This window comes from Protobothrops mucrosquamatus, unplaced genomic scaffold (assembly GCF_001527695.2).
Source record: "Protobothrops mucrosquamatus isolate PMUCROS unplaced genomic scaffold, P.Mucros_1.0 scaffold1196, whole genome shotgun sequence".
NCBI classification, from domain to species: Eukaryota; Metazoa; Chordata; class Lepidosauria; order Squamata; family Viperidae; genus Protobothrops; species Protobothrops mucrosquamatus.
In genome coordinates this window covers 1-18,984 of record NW_015387408.1, presented here as the reverse complement: position 1 = coordinate 18,984, position 18,984 = coordinate 1, and the positions used below count along the sequence as shown (strand labels likewise).

The 18,984-nt window shown below is 45.6% G+C and overlaps 1 protein-coding gene across 1 annotated transcript in view; it reads left to right on the top strand.

Moving 5' to 3' along the window:
* Nucleotides 1-18,663, top strand: part of CABIN1 (calcineurin binding protein 1) — a gene marked incomplete at its 3' end in the record, with an annotated part of 34,039 nt that extends 15,376 nt beyond the window's left edge. Inside the window, exons 9-20 of the mRNA XM_015820870.1 lie at nucleotides 408-576; nucleotides 768-898; nucleotides 1,064-1,281; nucleotides 2,074-2,152; nucleotides 2,439-2,629; nucleotides 2,876-3,025; nucleotides 3,617-3,811; nucleotides 7,716-7,952; nucleotides 10,204-10,366; nucleotides 10,584-10,592; nucleotides 11,387-11,493; nucleotides 18,502-18,663. Of these exons, the coding sequence (XP_015676356.1) occupies nucleotides 408-576; nucleotides 768-898; nucleotides 1,064-1,281; nucleotides 2,074-2,152; nucleotides 2,439-2,629; nucleotides 2,876-3,025; nucleotides 3,617-3,811; nucleotides 7,716-7,952; nucleotides 10,204-10,366; nucleotides 10,584-10,592; nucleotides 11,387-11,493; nucleotides 18,502-18,663 (1,811 nt within the window). The remainder of the gene's footprint in view (nucleotides 1-407; nucleotides 577-767; nucleotides 899-1,063; nucleotides 1,282-2,073; nucleotides 2,153-2,438; nucleotides 2,630-2,875; nucleotides 3,026-3,616; nucleotides 3,812-7,715; nucleotides 7,953-10,203; nucleotides 10,367-10,583; nucleotides 10,593-11,386; nucleotides 11,494-18,501) is intronic.
* Between the last annotated feature and the right edge of the window lie 321 nt (nucleotides 18,664-18,984).

Genomic DNA, 18,984 nt, shown 5'->3' with positions numbered 1-18,984 from the left:
AGAGCTTGCAAATAAACCAGACTGTCACAGACAAGCTGATTGTTGGACATTAATCTTGGGGGAATTATATACACAAAAATGAATAGTGTGTGTGTGTGTGTGTGTGTGTGTGTGTGTATAAAATCCAAGTAGCTAGTGTTGGCTTTCATGCACATGGTTGTTTTGTTTGGATTCCTGTCTTGAGCTTGACCTTTGTGGCTCCGGGTGCTGCCGCAGCCTCTGCTTGAGATTTTGGAGCTGGAGAGGAGGCAACAAAGTCTCTGCAGGACTTTCTCAGATCAGCCTTGAGTTTGGGAACAAGAGACACACTTGACTACACAGAAACATTGACTTTGTCAATAAAAAAGTCAGGGAAAATAACTTGATAGAGGCTGCTTGTTAATCTAAAACTCCTTGGCTCTTCTCAGGTGATCCTTCTGTGGGTGACAAATCTAAGAAAGGATTAAAACGGAAGAAGATCACGGAAGAGAGTGGTGAAACAGCGAAGAGGAGATCAGCTCGAGTCAGGAATACCAAGTGCAAAAAAGAAGAAAAAGTCGATTTCCAGGAGCTGCTAGTAAAATTCCTTCCTTCTCGGTGCGCGTTCCCATTCCTAAATGTGTGCTGGTTCTGGGGGAAAAGCCAGGGGTGGAAGGGTGTTTCATTTTGAGAGGGCTTCTGAGGGGAGGGCAGAGCCATGCAGCCGGGGATCAGACTACCTGGCTACCTTGGCCCTGCCTTCAGGTCTTCCAGTTTGCTTCTTCAGTGCTTTTCTGGTGTGCTTTCAGCCTGAGGAAGCTGGATCCAGAAGAAGGCCCATTCAACCACTATGAGATCCAAAGCACAGCAAAGGAAGAGAATTCCCAGCCCCTGGGCTCCCATAGGATATCCCTCGAGCTGACAGTCTGCATAGAATCTGGTAGGATTTTTTTTCTGGCTCATCTTTTTCTGTAGATGGGATCCCTGTAAAGAATTATCTCTTATTTGGTTTTCTTAAACATTAGCTTCATCTGTTGATTCATTCATTCCCTGAAAATCAACTTGTGATGGACTCATACCCACGAGGTGGCGATTTTTCTTCCAGAGAAGCAGGATGTTCATAAATTCCTCTTGGCTAATTTGAACAACGGAGGCATCCTGGAACTGATGATGAGATACCTGAAAGTCATCAGCCAGAGGTTCCTGGTCAAGTGGCCACCAGGCTTGCCTGAGCTTGTCCTGAATATCTACAACAATTGGAGAAAGCACAGCAGCAGCCTACCCAACCCACTATTAAGGGACTGCCGCAATCAACACATCAGGGTAGGGATCAACTTCGAATGATCACACACACACACTGCTCTTTGAGCATTTCTACCTGCAAATGGGTAACCCAGGATATAACAGGCTCTGCAACAAGCTCCCTTTTGCCTGTCAGCTCCCAGAGCAAAGGAAGAGGGAAGGGGGGCTCCATGGGCACCGTGCAGCACAGTGTCTGCTCCATTTAAGCCAGTCTACACAGCGTTGTGTAGAAGTAGGTGAGATCAGAAAAGTCAGGTGGTTTTATGAGTTTCTACAGCCAAGGAAGCTCTGCCTCTTCTGGCTTTCAGCCACCAGAAAGAAACTGGGCTCTGAATTCCATTCATTTCCTTTGAGAAGGACACTTCTGTGGTCAGTTTCACATCCAGCTTTATTGGAGAAGCCAGTCACAGTCATAGGACTGTGTCCAAAATGTTTTGTTCTAAATACAGCTGCATTGGATGGTGTGGTCTCTGCCAGGGAGAACATGGGAATTAGCCTCACCAACTCAGGAGCTCAGAGAATCACATGCCTTGCTTAACAAATAGGTTTTAGTAGCCTCTGCAGACAGCCAGGCTAAACTGGACTGAAAAACTGGCTTAGAAGCCCCGCCGGATGCTCTGTTCCTTTTCAGTGAGCAGCAGCCGACCCCCTTCTGCCTTCTAAGCAATGAAGGGCCTTTCTGTTACTGGAAAGGCCACGTCTTGGCAGGCATGGCAGATAGCAGGAGGTGGTTTTAACTGCTGGATGCATATAGAGAAAAGAATAGATTGTCCAGCACCCCTTTCTTTCTGTCATGCTTTGCCAATATTGCAGGATATGATGCTGATGAGCCTGTCCTGCATGGAACTGCAGCTGGATCAGTGGTTGCTGGCCAAAGGGAAGAGCTCCACAGGTAAGTGAGGGCTGGAAATTCAGCAGACGCTTTTAGGGGCAGGGTATCTTTGCTTACCAGCCGGCTGGATCTCTAGGCTGGCTTTGGAGGAGAGCGCGGCAACACTTTGCATGCCTCGCCTAAATGAGTTCCCAGGATCACAAGAGTGGGAGCAGAGAAGGGAGCTGCTGCCATTGGCCATCCAGACCAGTGTAAGGAATCTCTGCCTGCAGAAGTGGGCTTCCTTTGCGTTCCCTGCTTCAGGCTCCCATTTCACGGTGCTAAACAAGGAAAATGCTTCTTCCAGTATCTCCCAGGAATGGTCCCTCAGCCAGTTCGGCGAGTGGCAAATTTGGCCCAGACTTTCCAGGCACCCACTTCTTGGGGGATCTGCTGCAGCTCTCATTCGCTTCTTCCCAGCGGGACCTCTTTGAGGAGAGTTGGCTGCAGTTTGCCGTCCGAGTGTATTGGCTGAAAGCTCGGTTTCTGGCTCTGCAGGTTTGTATTTTGCTGCAGCCAAAGGGTCTTAATGCTCAATTTATATTCCTTGCAAGACAAGTTTAGAAAGGGGGTCCTCCTGGCATTTGCTCCTGATCAGAGCAAACGTGTGTTATGTAAACATCCCTTAAGATGGAACCAGGACGTGGCCCTTGAGGTACGTGCTTGATGAATGCCCCACTTGGCCTGTGGGGTTGATGATGGAACTGGATGAAGAGGGAGTTGAAAGCCACGTTGCTCCTGCAGGGTGAAATGGAGCAGGCCCTGGAAAACTATGACGTCTGCACAGAGATGCTTCAACATTTTGCTGCCGTGGAAGCCGCGCCTGACAGCGACAAGAGGGTGGTGATCAGATTGCCCAACCTCCATGTTGACTCTGTGGTTTCTTTGGAAGAGGTAACGTCATCTGGTGAAGTTTTTTGGTCATCTTGTTTGCTCTGAGCCACGCTTATCACCTCCCCTTTGCGGCTGGTTTCACACCAGGTTTTTTGAACTCTGGAGGTATCAAGACTTACCTTGCCATAAGGGTCTCCTCTGAAACCTCTGCACTTGCATTTGAGTCGGCATTTTGCGGCTTGATGGGTCCTGACTTTATCCGATATTAAAAGCATCATCTCTGTGTTGGAGGAGATGCTTGATTCAAATACTCTATATTTATGCTTCTAGTTTTAAGAAATAATGACTGGTTTTTAAAAAATGAAATAAAATGCTGCTCTTAGAATATCTTTCCACCTCAGCTGTTGGTCATCTTTCCACTGTGCATTCTCTGGAGTTCCTCGGATGAAAGGCAAAGAGGGAGCAGGAGTTCTCTGTATGTCGTGGTTGACTTTCCGTAGTAGAATAAACACCACTAAAAGACTGATTGTGAGCCAGCCTGCTGTGGGACGCCAGCCATTGTCTTGTTTGGTCATTGGGGTAAGGGGTTGTTTTTAACCCCAGTTAGACATCAGATTGGAGTGTGGCCCAGCCAGTGTTTAATTTTTGCAGATTGATAAGAATCTGAAGTCCCTGGAGAGATGCCAGTCTTTGGAGGAGCTTCAGCGCTTGTATGAGGCTGGGGACTATAGGGCCGTGGTTCAGCTGCTCCGCCCCACCTTGTGCCTCAGTGGGGACAGCAGGACGGAGCACTTGGACTTTGCCATCTCCATTCCAGAGAGGCCAGCTCAACTTCTCTTGCTACAGGTGAGCTTGATTTTTTTTTCTTTCAGGTTAATTGGTGTAAATTAGCATAAAAATGAATGCAGTGTTTTCAGACATGAGGAAGAATTGCTGAAGAAAGATAAACGTGGCCTCACAGCATTAATGCTGTTTCACTCCTTTTGTAGAGTGTAGTGAATTTAATGTCTGCCAGGGTATCAGATTATAATAATTGGCAGAGAAGATACAGCTAGAATAATCAAGCTGGAAAAGGCCCATAAATTAAAATTGTACAGTGAGGGGAAAAATTATTTGATCCCCTGCTGATTTTGTACATTTGCCCACTGACAAAGAAATGATCAGTCTGTAATTTTAATGGTAGATTTATTTTAACAGTGAGAGACAGAATAACAACAAAGAAATCCAGAAAACGCATTTCAAAAAAGTTATAAATTTATTTGCATTTTAATGAGCGAAATAAGTATTTGACCCCTTCGCAAAACATGACTTAGTACTTGGTGGCAAAACCCTTGGTGGCAATCGCAGAGGTCAGACGTTTCTTGTAGTTGGCCACCAGGTTTGAACACATCTCAGGAGGGATTTTGCCCCACTCCTCTTTGCATTAAGGTTTCGAGGCTGATGTTTGGCAGCTCGAACCTTCAGCTCCCTCCACAGATTTTCTATGGGATTAAGATCTGGAGACTGGCTGGGCCACACCAGGACCTTAATGTGCTTCTTTTTGAGCCACTCCTTTGTTGCCTTGGCTGTGTGTTTTGGCTCATTGTCATGCTGGAATACCCATCCATGACCCATTTGCAATGCCCTGGAAGGAGGTTCTCACCCACGATTTGAAGTACATGGCCCCGTCCATCGTCCCTTTGATGTGGTGAAGTTGTCCTGTCCCCTTAGCAAAAAAACACCCCAAAGCATGATGTTTTCACCTCCATATTTGACGGTGGGGATGGTGTTCTTGGGGTCATAGGCAGCATTCCTCCTCCTCCAAACATGGCAAGTTGAGTTGATGCCAAAGAACTCGATTTTGGTCTGACCACAACACTTTCACCCAGTTCTCCTCTGAATCATTCAGGTGTCCATTGGCAAACTTCAGACGGGCCTGTGCATGTGCTTTCTTGAGCAGGGGGACTTTGCGGGCGCTGCAGGATTTCAGTCCTTCATGGCATAGTGTGTTACCAATTGTTTTCTTGGTGACTATGGTCCCAGCTGCCTTGAGATCATTGACAATATCCTCCTGTGTAGTTCTGGGCTGATTCCTCATCGTACTCATGATCATTGAAACTCTACGAGGTGAGATCTTGCACAGAACCCCAGACCGAGGAAGATTGACATTTTGTGTTTCTTCCATTTGCGAACAATCACACCAACTGTTGTCACCTTCTCACCAAGCTGCTTGGCGATAGTCTTGTAGCCTATTCCTTGTGTAGGTCTACAATCTTGTCCCTGACATCCTTGGACTGCTCTTTGGTCTTGGCCATGGTGAAGAGCTTGGAATCTGATTGATTGATTGCTTCTGTGGACAGGTGTCTTTTATACAGGTAACAAACTGAGATTAGGAGCATTTCTTTTAAGAGAGTGCTCCTAATCTCAACTCATTACCTGTATAAAAGACATCTGGGAGCCAGAAATCTTGCTGATTGATAGGGGATCAAATACTTATTCCACTCATTAAAATGAAAGCCAATATATAACTTTTTTGAAATGCATTTTTCAGGATTTTTTGTTGTTGTTCTGTCTCTCACTGTTAAAATAAACCTACCATTAAAATTATAGACTGATCATTTCTTTGTCAGTGGGCAAACGTACAAAATCAGCAGGGGATCAAATAATTTTTTTCCTCACTGTATACTGTGTATTTCTTACAATCATTAATCCAAAGGATTCTTTAGAATTAGTAAAGAATATATACAATGTTCAATAGTTGGTACTCAGGGTTAACCAAAATAAGATAGATGTTTAAAGAATCCATCTGGAGAAAATGCAACAAATAACAGGGTTTAATAAAATATTAAGCCTTTTGTATAAACAGTGAAGATTTATTCAAAACTAATTATATATCTGGAAAAAAATTCATAAGACGGAAAAAATATTTTTTTGTGGTAAGGAAGAATATCTGTATTAAGAAGGAATATGTTATCATGGATAATTGTTTCATTTCAAATGATTCCAATAGGAATCGAAGAAAGATCATTCACTCTCCATGGAATGGTCAGAAACTGCCAGAAGTTTCTTTCAGCATCTTCAAATCAGTATGCAAATACAAAAATGAGGTGGCATAAAATTTTTGACCAAATTTCAAAGGCTTATGACACAAGATTCAGAGCATCTTTGGGGATTTATATATAAGTTACTATTGAAATAAGATTCAGAAACCGAAGAAGTGAAACCTTGCCTGATGAAACAGATGCCAAATTTTATCCATTCAACATATATTCTTGGAAGAAAAATATCAGTTTACTGTGAATATTGCACTTACAGAAATCTAGCATAATATTTTTTGTTACTATTAGTATATTATTCCAGTTACAACTTTCAAATGGATAGTCCATATTTTAAAAAATCCTGCTGGAAATGTAATAATCAAGTTGGATCTTTCTTTATATTTGGTGAGTCTCAAAAAGCTCAGCAATTCTGGAAAATGATTCACCATAGGATGAAATAAATTTTAAATACTGAGTTTTCATTCTTGCCAAGGGTTTTTCTGTTAAGAAGCACCAAGCCTTATATTCCTAAAGTACACCAAGTGGGCCTTACCCATGATGACCCCTGCTGGGACATTCTACACCTGCTTCTGGCAATTACATTCAGTTCCTTCTTTAGAGAATTGGCAGATTAAGTCTGGAGAGTGCAATACTTTCGTTAAATTTAAATTTTGATACAATCCTAGCTTTAATTTAATCTGAAATAATCTGTTTATGGACTGCAATTTTATCCAGACACTTTTGCCTTATTTGAAATTCAGATTTCTTTTAACATAAAGTTGTAAAGGACTAGATTTCATTTAATTTGGAACTAGTGCAAAGCTGACGTGTGACTTTCTTTGGTGTTTCCTGTGAGAATAAGGGTGGTTTTCTTTTTTCTTTTAACATGCAATTTGTATAATCTGTAAATGTTTTTTTTTATGCTAAAAGATTTTAGAAAGTCCAGGATTGCGTGCCTTAGGTTCTTGTGGGTGCATGTGAAAATGAGAACGCATACGTTGGTGATAATTCATATTATGTTTAGATGAAAAGTAATAATGGCAAATTGGAGGTGAATTTAAGGAGAAATTGTGCAACGTTCTGAACAAATTGTCTGGAGGGAATTTCCCTTTTATATGACATAAATGGTTGGCTGGCAGTGGAACAAGAAAGATTTTGGCCCACCTGGAAATGGAGAATGGCTGAAATGGATGACTGCTTGAAAGGGGATTCCAGTCAGTCGTCTGTACCTGCTGATAGAAAAGAAACGAATGTCCATTGTGTACCTGAACGAATGATGGTGAAGATGGGAGGAGGGATGCCTCAGTGTTTAGACATTGTATTGGTAGCATTGGTGTTGTCAGTTGCAAGGAACAGACGTTTGTCTTAAAACTGGCTGTGTATAAGAGGGGACTTCTGCCCACTTGGTTATCTGGAAGAGAAAGTGGAGACATCAGGAGCAACCTTGAGGGTGGGGACACTTAAGGAGCAGGATTGAGATATGCCTGTATTTCTTTTTCTACCTCTTTCCCTGACAATATTTCTTGTTCTTTTATGTGTGTGTATGCTTTGCACAACACTGTGAACCCCCCAAAAGAAGGGTGTGATAGGGTTATGTATAACCTGCAGGAGCGCAAATGCCTTTCTGGCCTTGCTCTCCTGCGTGAAGGAAGCAGCTTTTCTGTCTCATGCAACACTTCCTTCTGTTCCCTGTGGGGGGTTTTGTCTTCTACCCCCTTCCTGATATTCCCTAGGATTCCCTCCTTCGGCTGAAGGACTACCAGCAGTGCTTGGAATGCTCCGAAGTGGCCTTGAACGAAGCTTTCCAGCAGATGATCAATATGACAGCCGCCTCGGCCAAGGAGGAGTGGGTGGCCACTGTGACCCAGCTGCTCCAGGGTATCAGTCACTCCCTCTCCACAGACAGCAGCAGCCTGAGTGAAGCTTCTCCCCTGCTGAGTCTCACCCGATTAAGTCACAACCTCATCCAGGTAAGGGGGGGGGGTCTGCCCTTGATCCTGCAGCTGCTGCTGCAGCTTTCACCCCAAGAGCTCCATTTGGAGCAGCAGCCAGCTGTGTAGTTCAGAGAGGGAAAAGAAAAAAACACCCTTATGTTCACAGGACCACAGGTCTTATAGAGATATATCTTACATATTGTAATAAAATTTTGTAACATTTCATATTGGGGCCCCAGATATTGATTGCAGGGAAAACCACAGCAAAAAGGGACACATCTCCGTGAAAAGGGACAAGACTCCCACTAGAGGCCTGTAAATGTTCGTCTGGTTGGCTGGCAACTCAGCAATCATCTTCTTACAGGTAGTCCTCACTTAATGACCACAATTGGTCCGACAACTCTGTCACAATTCTTGAGCAATACATGTCACAGCACTGGACTTACAGTGTCAGTTCTGCTGTGACTGTTAAATGAATCACCTGTAATAGTTAAGGAGACACCATGTGACCACGAGTTGCGATTTTACTGCCAGCTTCTCCATAGACTTCGTCAGAGGCCGGCTGTGAAATTCACAAATGTCGATTTCATGACCATGGGATACTGCAATGCTTGTGAATGTGCACTGGGTGTGAATAACAGAATTAGAGAGTTGGAAGGGAGCTTGAAGGTCTTCTAGTCCAACCCCCTGTCCAGGCAGGAAACCCTATACCATTTCAGACAAATGGCTGTCCAGTCTCTTCTTTAAAACCTCCATGTTGGAATACCCACAATTTCTGGAGGCAAATCGTTCCACTGATTAATTGTTCTAATTGTTTATTTATTTATTTGGAAAATTTATATTGTCGCCTACTCACACATGGAGACTCAAGGCAGCTTATATGGATATTAAAACACCATATAAAAGAAGTAAAAATAATAGTAAAATAATAAAATACTAACCCCCACCACCCCCACCCTGGCGACAACACACATTCATACTAGCCATTTAATGGGCTCCATCCTGCTCTGGGTTCCCCACGCCTGCTGGCAGAACCATGTCTTCATTGCCTTCCAAAAGAGTGTTAGAGTGGGGGCCAGTCTAATCTCTGGGGGCATGAAGTTCCAGAGGGAGGGAGCCACCACCTAGAAGGCCCTTCTTCTGGGTTGCTCCAGATGTATCTCCTTAGGGGACAGGACCTGCAACATTCTTATCTCCTCGCTCTAGTGGGTCAGGTAGATGTGACTGGCAAGAGACGGTCCCTCGGGTAACCTAGCCCCAAGCCATGAGGGGCTTTAAAGGTGACAACCAGCACCTTGAATTGCACCAGAAGCAATTTGGCAACCAATGCAGCTCCCACAGGAGAGGTGATACATGTGCACACCGAGGTCGGCACAAAACCATGCAGGCTGCTGTATTGATTAGTTTCCATTCATCGTTTCTTGTTCTCCCTTCAGGTGCTTTGGAGAATAGGTTGACACCTCCCCCTTCTTTGTGGCAGCCCCTGAGATACTGGAACACTGCTCTCCTGTCACCCCTAGTCTTTCTTTTCATTAGACTGGACATAGCCTGTCCTTGCAACCATTCTTCTTAAGTTTTAGCTTCCAGCACCCTTATCGCCTTTGTTGCTCTTCTCTGCACTCTTTCCAGAGTCTCAACATCTTTTTTACATCGTGGTGAGCAAAACTGGATGCCGGATTCCAAGTGTGGCCTTACCAAGGCCTTGTAAAGCAGTACTAACACTTCACGTGATCTTGATTCTCTCCCTCTGTTAATGCAGCCCAGCACTGTGTTGGCTTTTTTGGCAGCTGCAGCACACGGCTGGCTCATATTTAAATGATTCTCCACTAGGACTCCAAGATCCCTCTCACAGTTACTACTCTTGAGCCAGGTACCACCTATACCAGTGCCCAAATTGTAATCATGTGACCATGGAGATACTGTCACTGTTATAAGTTTGATGACCGGTCCTAAAGTTACTTTTTCAGTGCCTCTGTCCCTTTGAATGGTCACTGGACAGGGCACTCGTTAACTGAGGACTGCCTGTTCTTGACTCTGCAGCCCAGTTTTGCAGCTTTTTCTGACCAGCAGGCCCTGCCTCAAACTCCCGCAGTGCTTAGGTGTATGTCCCATAAGATCCTACATACTGGGGGTGGGGAGGGGTGAGCACTCTGACAAATAACAGGTTTGCCCCGGTGCCTTTAGTAATGCTCTCTTTTTGTTGCAGCTGCATCTCGAACATCTGAACTAGAGGACCGACTCTCAATTTGTGGCTCTAATTTGCTGGGTTTCTCTCTCTGACGTTTAGATTATCGATTGCAGCATGGCAGTCCAGGAGGAACCCAAAGAGCCATTTGTGTCCTCGGTGCTTCCCTGGATTATTCTTCATCGGATCGTTCAGCATGAAGAAGAAAATGCCCAGCCCCTTTGCTACCAACACGAGGAGCAGCTGCAGAATCCACAGGAAGGAGGTGAGTCCTGGCATTCCTTTTCTTTTCTTCTCTTCAGGGTCCCTTTTTCCTCCTTCCCGTCCTTCTGTAGTCCTCTGGCCCAATGCCTGTCCTCGACAAAGGGTCCCAAAAGGGGATGCAAGGTGGCATCTACAAGTGCCCAAGACTCTCGGATGTATTGATCTGAGCATGTCAGAATGGCATCGGGCACTTCATCCGATGGTTTTCTAGTGACAAGGTGCATCAGGTCTGCAGCCAAGGTTCCCAAACTTTTTCAGTTCTCAGCACTCTTAGTGTCTCAGTAATTTTGCCTGTCACCCCACAATTCTCAAATTGTGCCACAATGCCGAAGGTACTCCAGTAAATTCACAGGAGCCTGCAGCATACAGTTTGAGAACCAGAGTCTACTGTATTGCCGTTAAGGAAGTTACCTGATCAAAAATGAAGTAAAGTCATTCTCTAACTTTGGTTAATCCATGCTGACCTCATAATTCCTTATCTGATACCTGGAAGCCACAAGGCCTAATGGAACATAGCAAATATTGAGGCTTAACCCTAGCATGATTGACTGGCTGTTTGACTGGTAACCACAGTGTAATTGACTGACTCCTCTCCTTGATCCTGAGGGTCTGCCTTAAGGAGAAGTTCCCCAGCTTGGTTTCTCAGCTCCTTCAAAATCAGCAGGCATCATGGCCAGGGATGGATTTATCCAGCTTCAGGATGACCCTTCTTGGAAACAGAAGCTCTAGTCAAAGTTTCTCACACCTCATTATCTCCAAATTGGTGCTGTTAGTGCAAAATGCAGCAGCTGCATGCTGAGGAGGGCAAGGTGATCAAGCAATTTGGCAGACTATTCTGAGTGAGTCCTTTGAGTGACTGGTTCCTTGCTTTGGAAGACTTTGTTAGAGCAGAAAGATGTCTAAAATACTCTATTAAGTCTGTAAAATGAGAAACTGCTCTCTGAAGTTTGTCACCCATCCTTCTAAAATTGATGAGAGTTCTACTTGTTTCTCATCTTATTCTCAGTGTCTCCCATTCAAGACACGCCTATGCTGCCTTCTTCCCTTATGCTGCTGAACACAGCCCATGAATACCTTGGAAGGAGATCCTGGTGCTGCAACTCAGATGGAGCTCTGCTTAAATTTTATGTGAGTAGAAATGTCAATTTCTTGCAGTATTGGTCGCTTTTGATCTCCACCCTTGATATAACGAGGGTAATAATTATTCTGCATCTTGCATTGTTCAAAAAATGTAAGCTGATCTCTCCCTCTGTTTACATCTAAAGCTTGACATCCAACCTTTTTTGAATATCTTTAGAAAAGTCCAATATAAATGAAAGAGAATTCTTCTGTTGAATTAATCTCATATTGAGACCATAGGAAATGATATTTCTTAAGATTCTATTTCATTGATTTATAGAATATTCCAACTCTTTTTTCCAAGTTCTTGCAAATTACCAATATGTCCTTCAATGATATTGCTTGGTTTTCTATAAAAATAAATTGTTTGCTCAGCATTCAGCAAACATAAATAAATGTAGCATTTAGGAAGAACATCTTCCTTCAACGTTTTCTTTCCATCAGGTATTTCCTATGAACATTGGTCTTCCTAAAATCTGTGTTTTGTCTTAAAATCAGTAATTCTAACATTCCGTAATCCCTCGCCCCAAAGTTCTCAGCACTTTAATATCATTTATTTATTTTATTTATTTATAATTGCATTTATATCCCGCCCTTCTCCTTGCGGACTCAGGGCGGCTCCGAAGCCGGCAACCCGCGGCTCCGAAGTCGGCAACCCGCGGCTCCGAAGCCGCATGCAGCTCTTTAAGCCATCTCTTACGGCTCCCAGCCATGTGCAGTGCCAAAAAAAAAAGTGGAACTAAAAAAATTGAACCAATCAATTCAAACTTCTCACGAAAAAAACCTTGCAAAGTTTGAATTGATTGGTTCAAGGGACACCGTCCGCCTGTCAAGCCCCATGGGCTCAACACAGACGGGAGGGGGGAAAGACAGCTCCAGAGGGAAACAGCCCCGCAGCCAGAAGCTGGCGGTCCAAGCAGAGTGGCACGGAAGACCTACGGGTCGGCGTGGGAGGCTCCAGCGTTGCCGGTGAGCAAGGCCTGCCGTCCGCGGCCCGGTTCCGCACCCCGACGACCAGCTGGACCAGCTTTCACTGCTCCAGCCCGGGACACCAGCAGCATAGAAGGCAGTTTGGTGGCGTTGCTGTGGGCGGGGCATCCTTGCAGCGGACAATTCGGGCCCGTATATTTCCCACGGCTCAGGACCGGAGAGGCCGGTGGCGCACGGCCCGGACTGTCGGCATTGCCATGGGACTACCCCCTGCGGTGCCAGCTAATGCAGCATGCTCCTGGCGACCCTCGAACCGCTCTGGCTTCCTCCCGCGGATCTCCCCCCCCCCGCACGACCTATCAAAGGAAGCGGGAATGGCTACAGCTGGGACACGCTTACCTGGCCAGAGTACTTTTGCCTGACCCGGGCAGGCCGCGGAGCAAATAGAGGCTTTTGCTGAAGCGGCGAGCGGGGGGCCTGCCTCGGGCACAGCAGGGCTGCTGGAGGCTGAGGCCCCCGAAGGCGTGGACCAGGCTATCTTCCATAGCGCCGGGACTGCGGGAGCAACAGCCTACTCATCTGCGGCGGCGGAGCCATCTGGTGCTGTTTACACGGCCGTTCGTCCGCATGACTGAGATAGGCAGCGCTGCCCCCTCTGCTCTTGTTTCCCTGGAGCAAAGTTGGGGCCGCTGCCTATCTCAGTCATGCGGACTTCTGCTCCTCCAATCCTGGTTGCTCCTCGCGGTCCCTGCCTGCCACGGTGATTTCTGAGAGCGGGAGTAGCTGCCTGCTGGGCAAGCCCCGAAAGCTTTCTTCCTCTCCCCGATCTTGCCTTTCTTGCTCGCCCTCTGATGTAGGCGTCTGCTGGGTTTCCTCAACCTCCCCCCCTGTTTTATTTTAATCCCACCACCGCCTCCCTCTTTCGCAAAGTTGACATTCTGGGGACTCGGACCTCGCTTCGTTCCCGGAGTCACTTGGCGAAGCTTGAAGGAGAGGCCGCCTGCTCCACCTCCTGCGGAGCAGAACTGCTGCTTCCTCGCCCTCCCAGCGAAAGAACCCCAGAGAGCTGGAAGACGTCCTTTCTCCCACTTTCCGCTTCCCATCCTCTCTTTTCCGAGCACCCCTCCCAGAGCGAGCCAGAAGCCTCAACTCCAGCCTCCCGCAGCAGGCTGAGATAGGCGAGCCCAAGCGGCCGTCTGCTGCCGCTTTGGAAGATTCACCGCAGCAGCAGCTCTTTCTCCGCCTCCGCTCCCTGGGAACCTTCGCCCAAAAGGCGGAAAGAAGAAAGTCCCAGAGAGGGAGAGGGCGGGGCGGGGGGGGGGAGAGCAGTCTTTTCCGAGGGGAGGAGAAGCCAGGACGGTGCTGGACGGGGACAGGGCCGGTGCATGTCTCGCCTTAGTCTCCACTCTTTAATCAAGCCCCCTGTTCTGTCTGGCTCTTTCAGTGTTTCAGGTTGCCGACCCCTGTCCTAGTCTAAGGGTTTCACGGGGGGAAAGACAGTAAGAAAAGTGGAGACGTTTGCGCCAACTGCACTTTAGGCTCTTGATTTGTCCGCTTAATTTCTGAAATTTTATTTTCTTGCCTTTACTTCCTTACCAGTAGTTACAAGGTTTTAAAATATATAAATGCAATATCACATGTAAGTTTCTTATATGTGCAGTTTCTTCTGTAAATGATTTGAATTTCTATTGATTCCTCTTTACTTAATTCAAGAAAATATTTCATTTCTCTGCTCAGAGGATTATTCTTGGTATCTTGTTTGCATTTCTTTGATATAGTTGTTACGCTATTCTGCTTTAATCTCTAGTTTGTCATATTTATCACTGAGATCAACCTTAAGGGAATCCAGTTTAGCTTCTAAGTCTAGTTTCTTTTAATTAGCCCAGTAATAGTATTTTATTTTATTTTTCAGTTTTGATCACATTTTTGTTGAAACTTACTCATATCCCCCATGAATAAGTCCATAATTTATGGAAAAGCAACAAAAGAATTTGTTGTTAGATTTTCCCCATTCTTGTCAATTCACTGTCTGTATTCTGCCTCTTGTTACTCGTTTTTAACAAAGAAGAAACATTAAAATTCCTTTTCATGAATTTTCATAATCCTTCGTAAATTCAGAAGAGAATATTATGTTGTTGTTAAGAGTAATAATTAAGTTTCATAGTTTCCTTAATGGTTATATATAATACAACATTAAAAAAAGCATTTGAAATATTACTTCATAAAGTTAATTAAATTGATATTTTTAGAACAATCAAAACAAGTATTGTAATGGTCCTGTTAAATTATCTGTAAAACCATATTTAAAAATAATTATGGGAGTCCCAAGTAGTTTAGTTTAGTTTTAGTTTAGTTTTATTAAATTTATACCCCGCCCTTCTCCCGGAGGACTCAGGGCGGCTTACAGCCAGTTTAAAAACAATAATACAATACAATACAAAATTTAAAAGTGATTAAAAATAGATATTTAACTAGGCCGCTTCTACTTAAAAATTTTGTTAAAACCAATTTAAAATACCCCTAGGCCAGTCCTGCCCGCTGAAATAACCAAGTCTTGAGGGCGCGGCGAAAGGAGGGGAGATCCGGAATCACCCGGATCTCTGGGGGCAGCTCGTTCCAGAGGGTGGGTGCTCCGACAGAGAAGGCTCTCCCCCTGGGGGTCGCCAGCCGACACTGTCTGGTTGACGGCACCCTGAGGAGGCCCTCTCTGTGGGAGCGTATAATAGCAGCATATTGAGTTCAGTAATTAAGTCAGAAAAAGAAAATATGACAGGTTAATGAGGTCTACTTTTGTCAGTCCAAATATCTAAATTTTGCTTTCTCACACCAAAGCAAAGTTATGTCAAGAATGCATACTTTTGATATAAATCAAAAATATTTCTTTAGTTTATGTATTATTGTTGTATAAAACTAGGTTAGTGATTGGAGAAGGAAAAATAAACAGAAGTTACTTTATAGGACCTATGATAAACTACAGATTGTAAAACCTAAGCAAGTAAATCTCAAATTTATAAAGAAAGCTTGAAAGCATGAAATATTACGAAGAAAGTGATTAAGTACTTGATAAGAAATATAGTAGAATAAAAGTCTGTTAATCTATTTACTGCTGGATCTGCTTATAGAGAAAGATGATACAATTCATAATCTACAAGGTTTATTCAGCTTCAGGCTATCCCTGAGGAACAATTTGCTGCTCTGCTGTCTTTATCTTTGCCCGTCTAGTAAGATCCAACAGGTTACCTCTTGTATAATTGGCTAAATAGTGATGGCTCCAGTGTTTGAGAATGCCACCCACTTGGCTGGACCCTGCAAGCCAAAAGGAATCTCAGATAATGTGACCTGGCAGTACCCGGTCACAGCCTTAGATCACCCCCATCTGAGCAGCTTAGATGCCAAGCAGAAAGGGCATGGCAGCTGTGGGAGATCTGCCTGGGAATCGGTCTGGCTTCAGCTCTCTTATTGCCATATTTAACCTGAGTTCATAACTGGGTTTGGTCAGAATCAGTTTCAGAATTTCTCCATGAGGGCTCTGTGTCCTGGAGTATCAGCTCTAGACCAGGGTAAAAAACCAATGCCATACAGGTCAGGACTTGTATTTTATTGGAGCAGGTCTAGTAATAGAATCTTGCAAGTCTGAATTTCCTTTCTCCCCCCCCCCTCCACTCCGGTTTTATCTTCTTGGGAAGGAGGCTTTTCTCAAGTGCATCTGTCAGGTCCCCCTTTTGGGGGCCCTGCCATTCTGCTGGAGGGGGGGGGAGGCTCCAGGCGAGCATTCTTTGCATGCTTTCGCTTTTGCTCTAACCATGGCATGGGAATTAGGGCATGGGAATTAGGGAGGGAGATCCTCAGACTTCAAGGTTGCTGCACCATGAGAATGACCCATTATCTCTTCCATACCTCAGCGCTCTCAAAACAACCTGGCGGCACTGTATTGGCTGCCTGTGGACTGGTTGGGGGGTTGGGTTTTGAAGGGGGAGAATAGCTTGGTGCTTTGCGTGGGAAAGTTAGAGTTGGCCTGACTCTACTACAGCCACTGTCTTTTCAGTAAAAGTTCTACTGATTATCCTCATGGTGTCAAGAGTCATGCTTTCCTGAGAGGCCTGTTGGGGCAGGTCCTTACAGCATCTCTTGGCCTAGGCTCAAGCCCTGCTTACCTGACTCCTCCCTGTCAAGGCCATTCCTGTGACCTCAGCCCTGGGCTTCTCAGTAAACCAAGAGATACGTCAGGAGTATAAGAGCTGCTCCTGCTGTCACCTGGCAACCAGTCAGTGGGTCTGGCTACCCACCTGCTGCAGTGCCCCAGCTTCCAGAGACCCTCTGAAGCCTGGACGGACCCTTCTAAGAGGCCTGACAGCCCTGTGGAGGTCTTGGGTCACAGTCAGTGGCAACTGGATTAGGTAGTGATGTAACCACAACCAACATCTACATGTGACTCCTCTGTATCCAGATCACTGTTGCTCAGAGGCAACAATGAGGTCCAGTATGTGTTTTCCTGCATCTGTTGGGCCAGAGATTGATTAGGGGAAGCCCGTGTAGACCATGAATTGCCTGTCTTTCCCTGAGGAGTTCCCTCACCAACTCTGAGATCAGATCAGAAAGGGAACCACTGGGCAGTAGGACGGCTGCCCTTCCCCAGATGGACGTTACCCTGGACTCACAAAAAGATTTTGCACATTTGTCATGGTCATTATCTTAAGTAGCTCAGGATTCAGATACTTATGGAACCTCCTTTTTCCAACTTATGTCTTTGCCCATAAGATCCAAGGTGATTGGCATACTTGGATCCCATCTATCAAACAGTGTTATTTACAGGACCCAGAAGATGGGCCTTCTCCGTCACCATGCCTGCCCTCTGGAATAGGGCTCCTCCCAAGGTCCGTAGAGTCTGATCCTGCTGCCCTTTAAGAGGACCGGTGTCAGCTGGGTTTCCTGCTTGCCGTTTGCCGCTTGCTTGCCCTCGGCTGCCATGGAAAGGGGTGTGGGCTGTGTGGTATTTGAGTTGGGGAGGTGAGCTGGGGTGAGGTGTTCCCGTGAGAATTGGAAGGGAGGATCGCTCCCCATCATCGGAGTGGCGATGGCGAGACTTCATCAAGGCCAACCATCCTGGGCCTCCAGAGGTGCACGTTGTCTGCTGAAGAGACTTTCTGATAGCATTATGCTTGGCGCTGATTGCCTGCACGGGGGGAGGGCTGTGGGGGAGACTTGGTGGGTAACTATCACATGGTTTTACTCAGATCTTGCCTTGCTTTCATTGCTATCAGTTCATTCTTAGTAAAAGTATCTCATCATTAGAGTTGGGGGTTTTCTTTCTTAGGACTTGAACCGAGGCAGACCTGACAACCTGGCTTTTCCAACAGACAGTGGATAGCACATGGTGTGAATCTGCCACTTGAGTTTTTATTAACTGCTGTCATTTCTTCCCACCTGACACAACACCCTGTCAATACCAGTTGGAGTTGGCCACAGAGAAAGAAGGGGAACCACCCCTAAATCTTGCCACCTACTCCCAACAGCTGAAGCCAGCTAATATCTCTGCTCAGTGGTACTGAAAGCCACTGAGAAGTGAAGGTCCACAAGATGGACGCACTGCTGCCATGCCAGCTCTGCCACTGTTCATCAACAAGCACAACCAGTGCCATCTCTATACTGAACCATAGCTTGAAACCCAACTGAAGTAGGTCTGGATGATCCACTTCCTCTGGGGCCTTTAGGAGCTGCAGTCTAACCACTCTCTCCACCACTCTCTCCCAAAAGCAGAGGTTGGAGTCTAGCAAGATCCCATCCTCTTAAGAAGGGGGCGCAGCACAGCCCCTTCAGGGCAGGGAGAGCCTCCTTCTGTAGAGAGTCAGACACCCCTGCACGGTTCCCATTCCCTCTTCTGTTTTTTCCCCAGAGCTTCTGCTGGCTGCCATTTCTTCCTTGTTAAAATTGTTCTCCTTTTCCCACCTTGGCCTTTGCTTCCCATTTGCGCCCCTCGCTGTGGGTATGTGTGCTGCATATTTGTTAAAGTCCACTTTCCTGAACGCCCAGGTCTTTGCTTGCCCTTAGCTGTGTATTTCTTAACTTAAACATTTGTTTCTGTTCTAGGTGCGGGTTCTGCAAAAAGAGCTTTTAGCCTCCACCTCTGAAGACACCCACCCTTATAAAGAGGAGCTAGAGACGGCCCTGGAGCAGTGTTTTTATTGCCTGTATGGCTTCCCAAGCAAAAAGAGCAAAGCTCGGTACTTGGAAGAGCATTCTACCCAGCAGGTGAGGCTGTCTGGTGCTCAGGAGCAGAGAGGCCTCGTGGCCAGAGATCCCTCCAGCATTTATGATGCCACCATGTGCAAAGCTTATGTCTGTCTCCTCTCTCTCTCTCTCTCTCTCTCTCTCTCTCTCTCTCTCTCTCTCTCTCTCTCTCTATATATATATATATATATATATATATATATATATATATATATATATATATCTTTCCAAAAACAAACTGTGAACACCAGGAGTATATTAAACTATACAAAGTTTAATAACATAAAACATAAAACAAAACTACACCAAGCTTTCGTCGGACTCCTTCCGACTTCGTCAGGG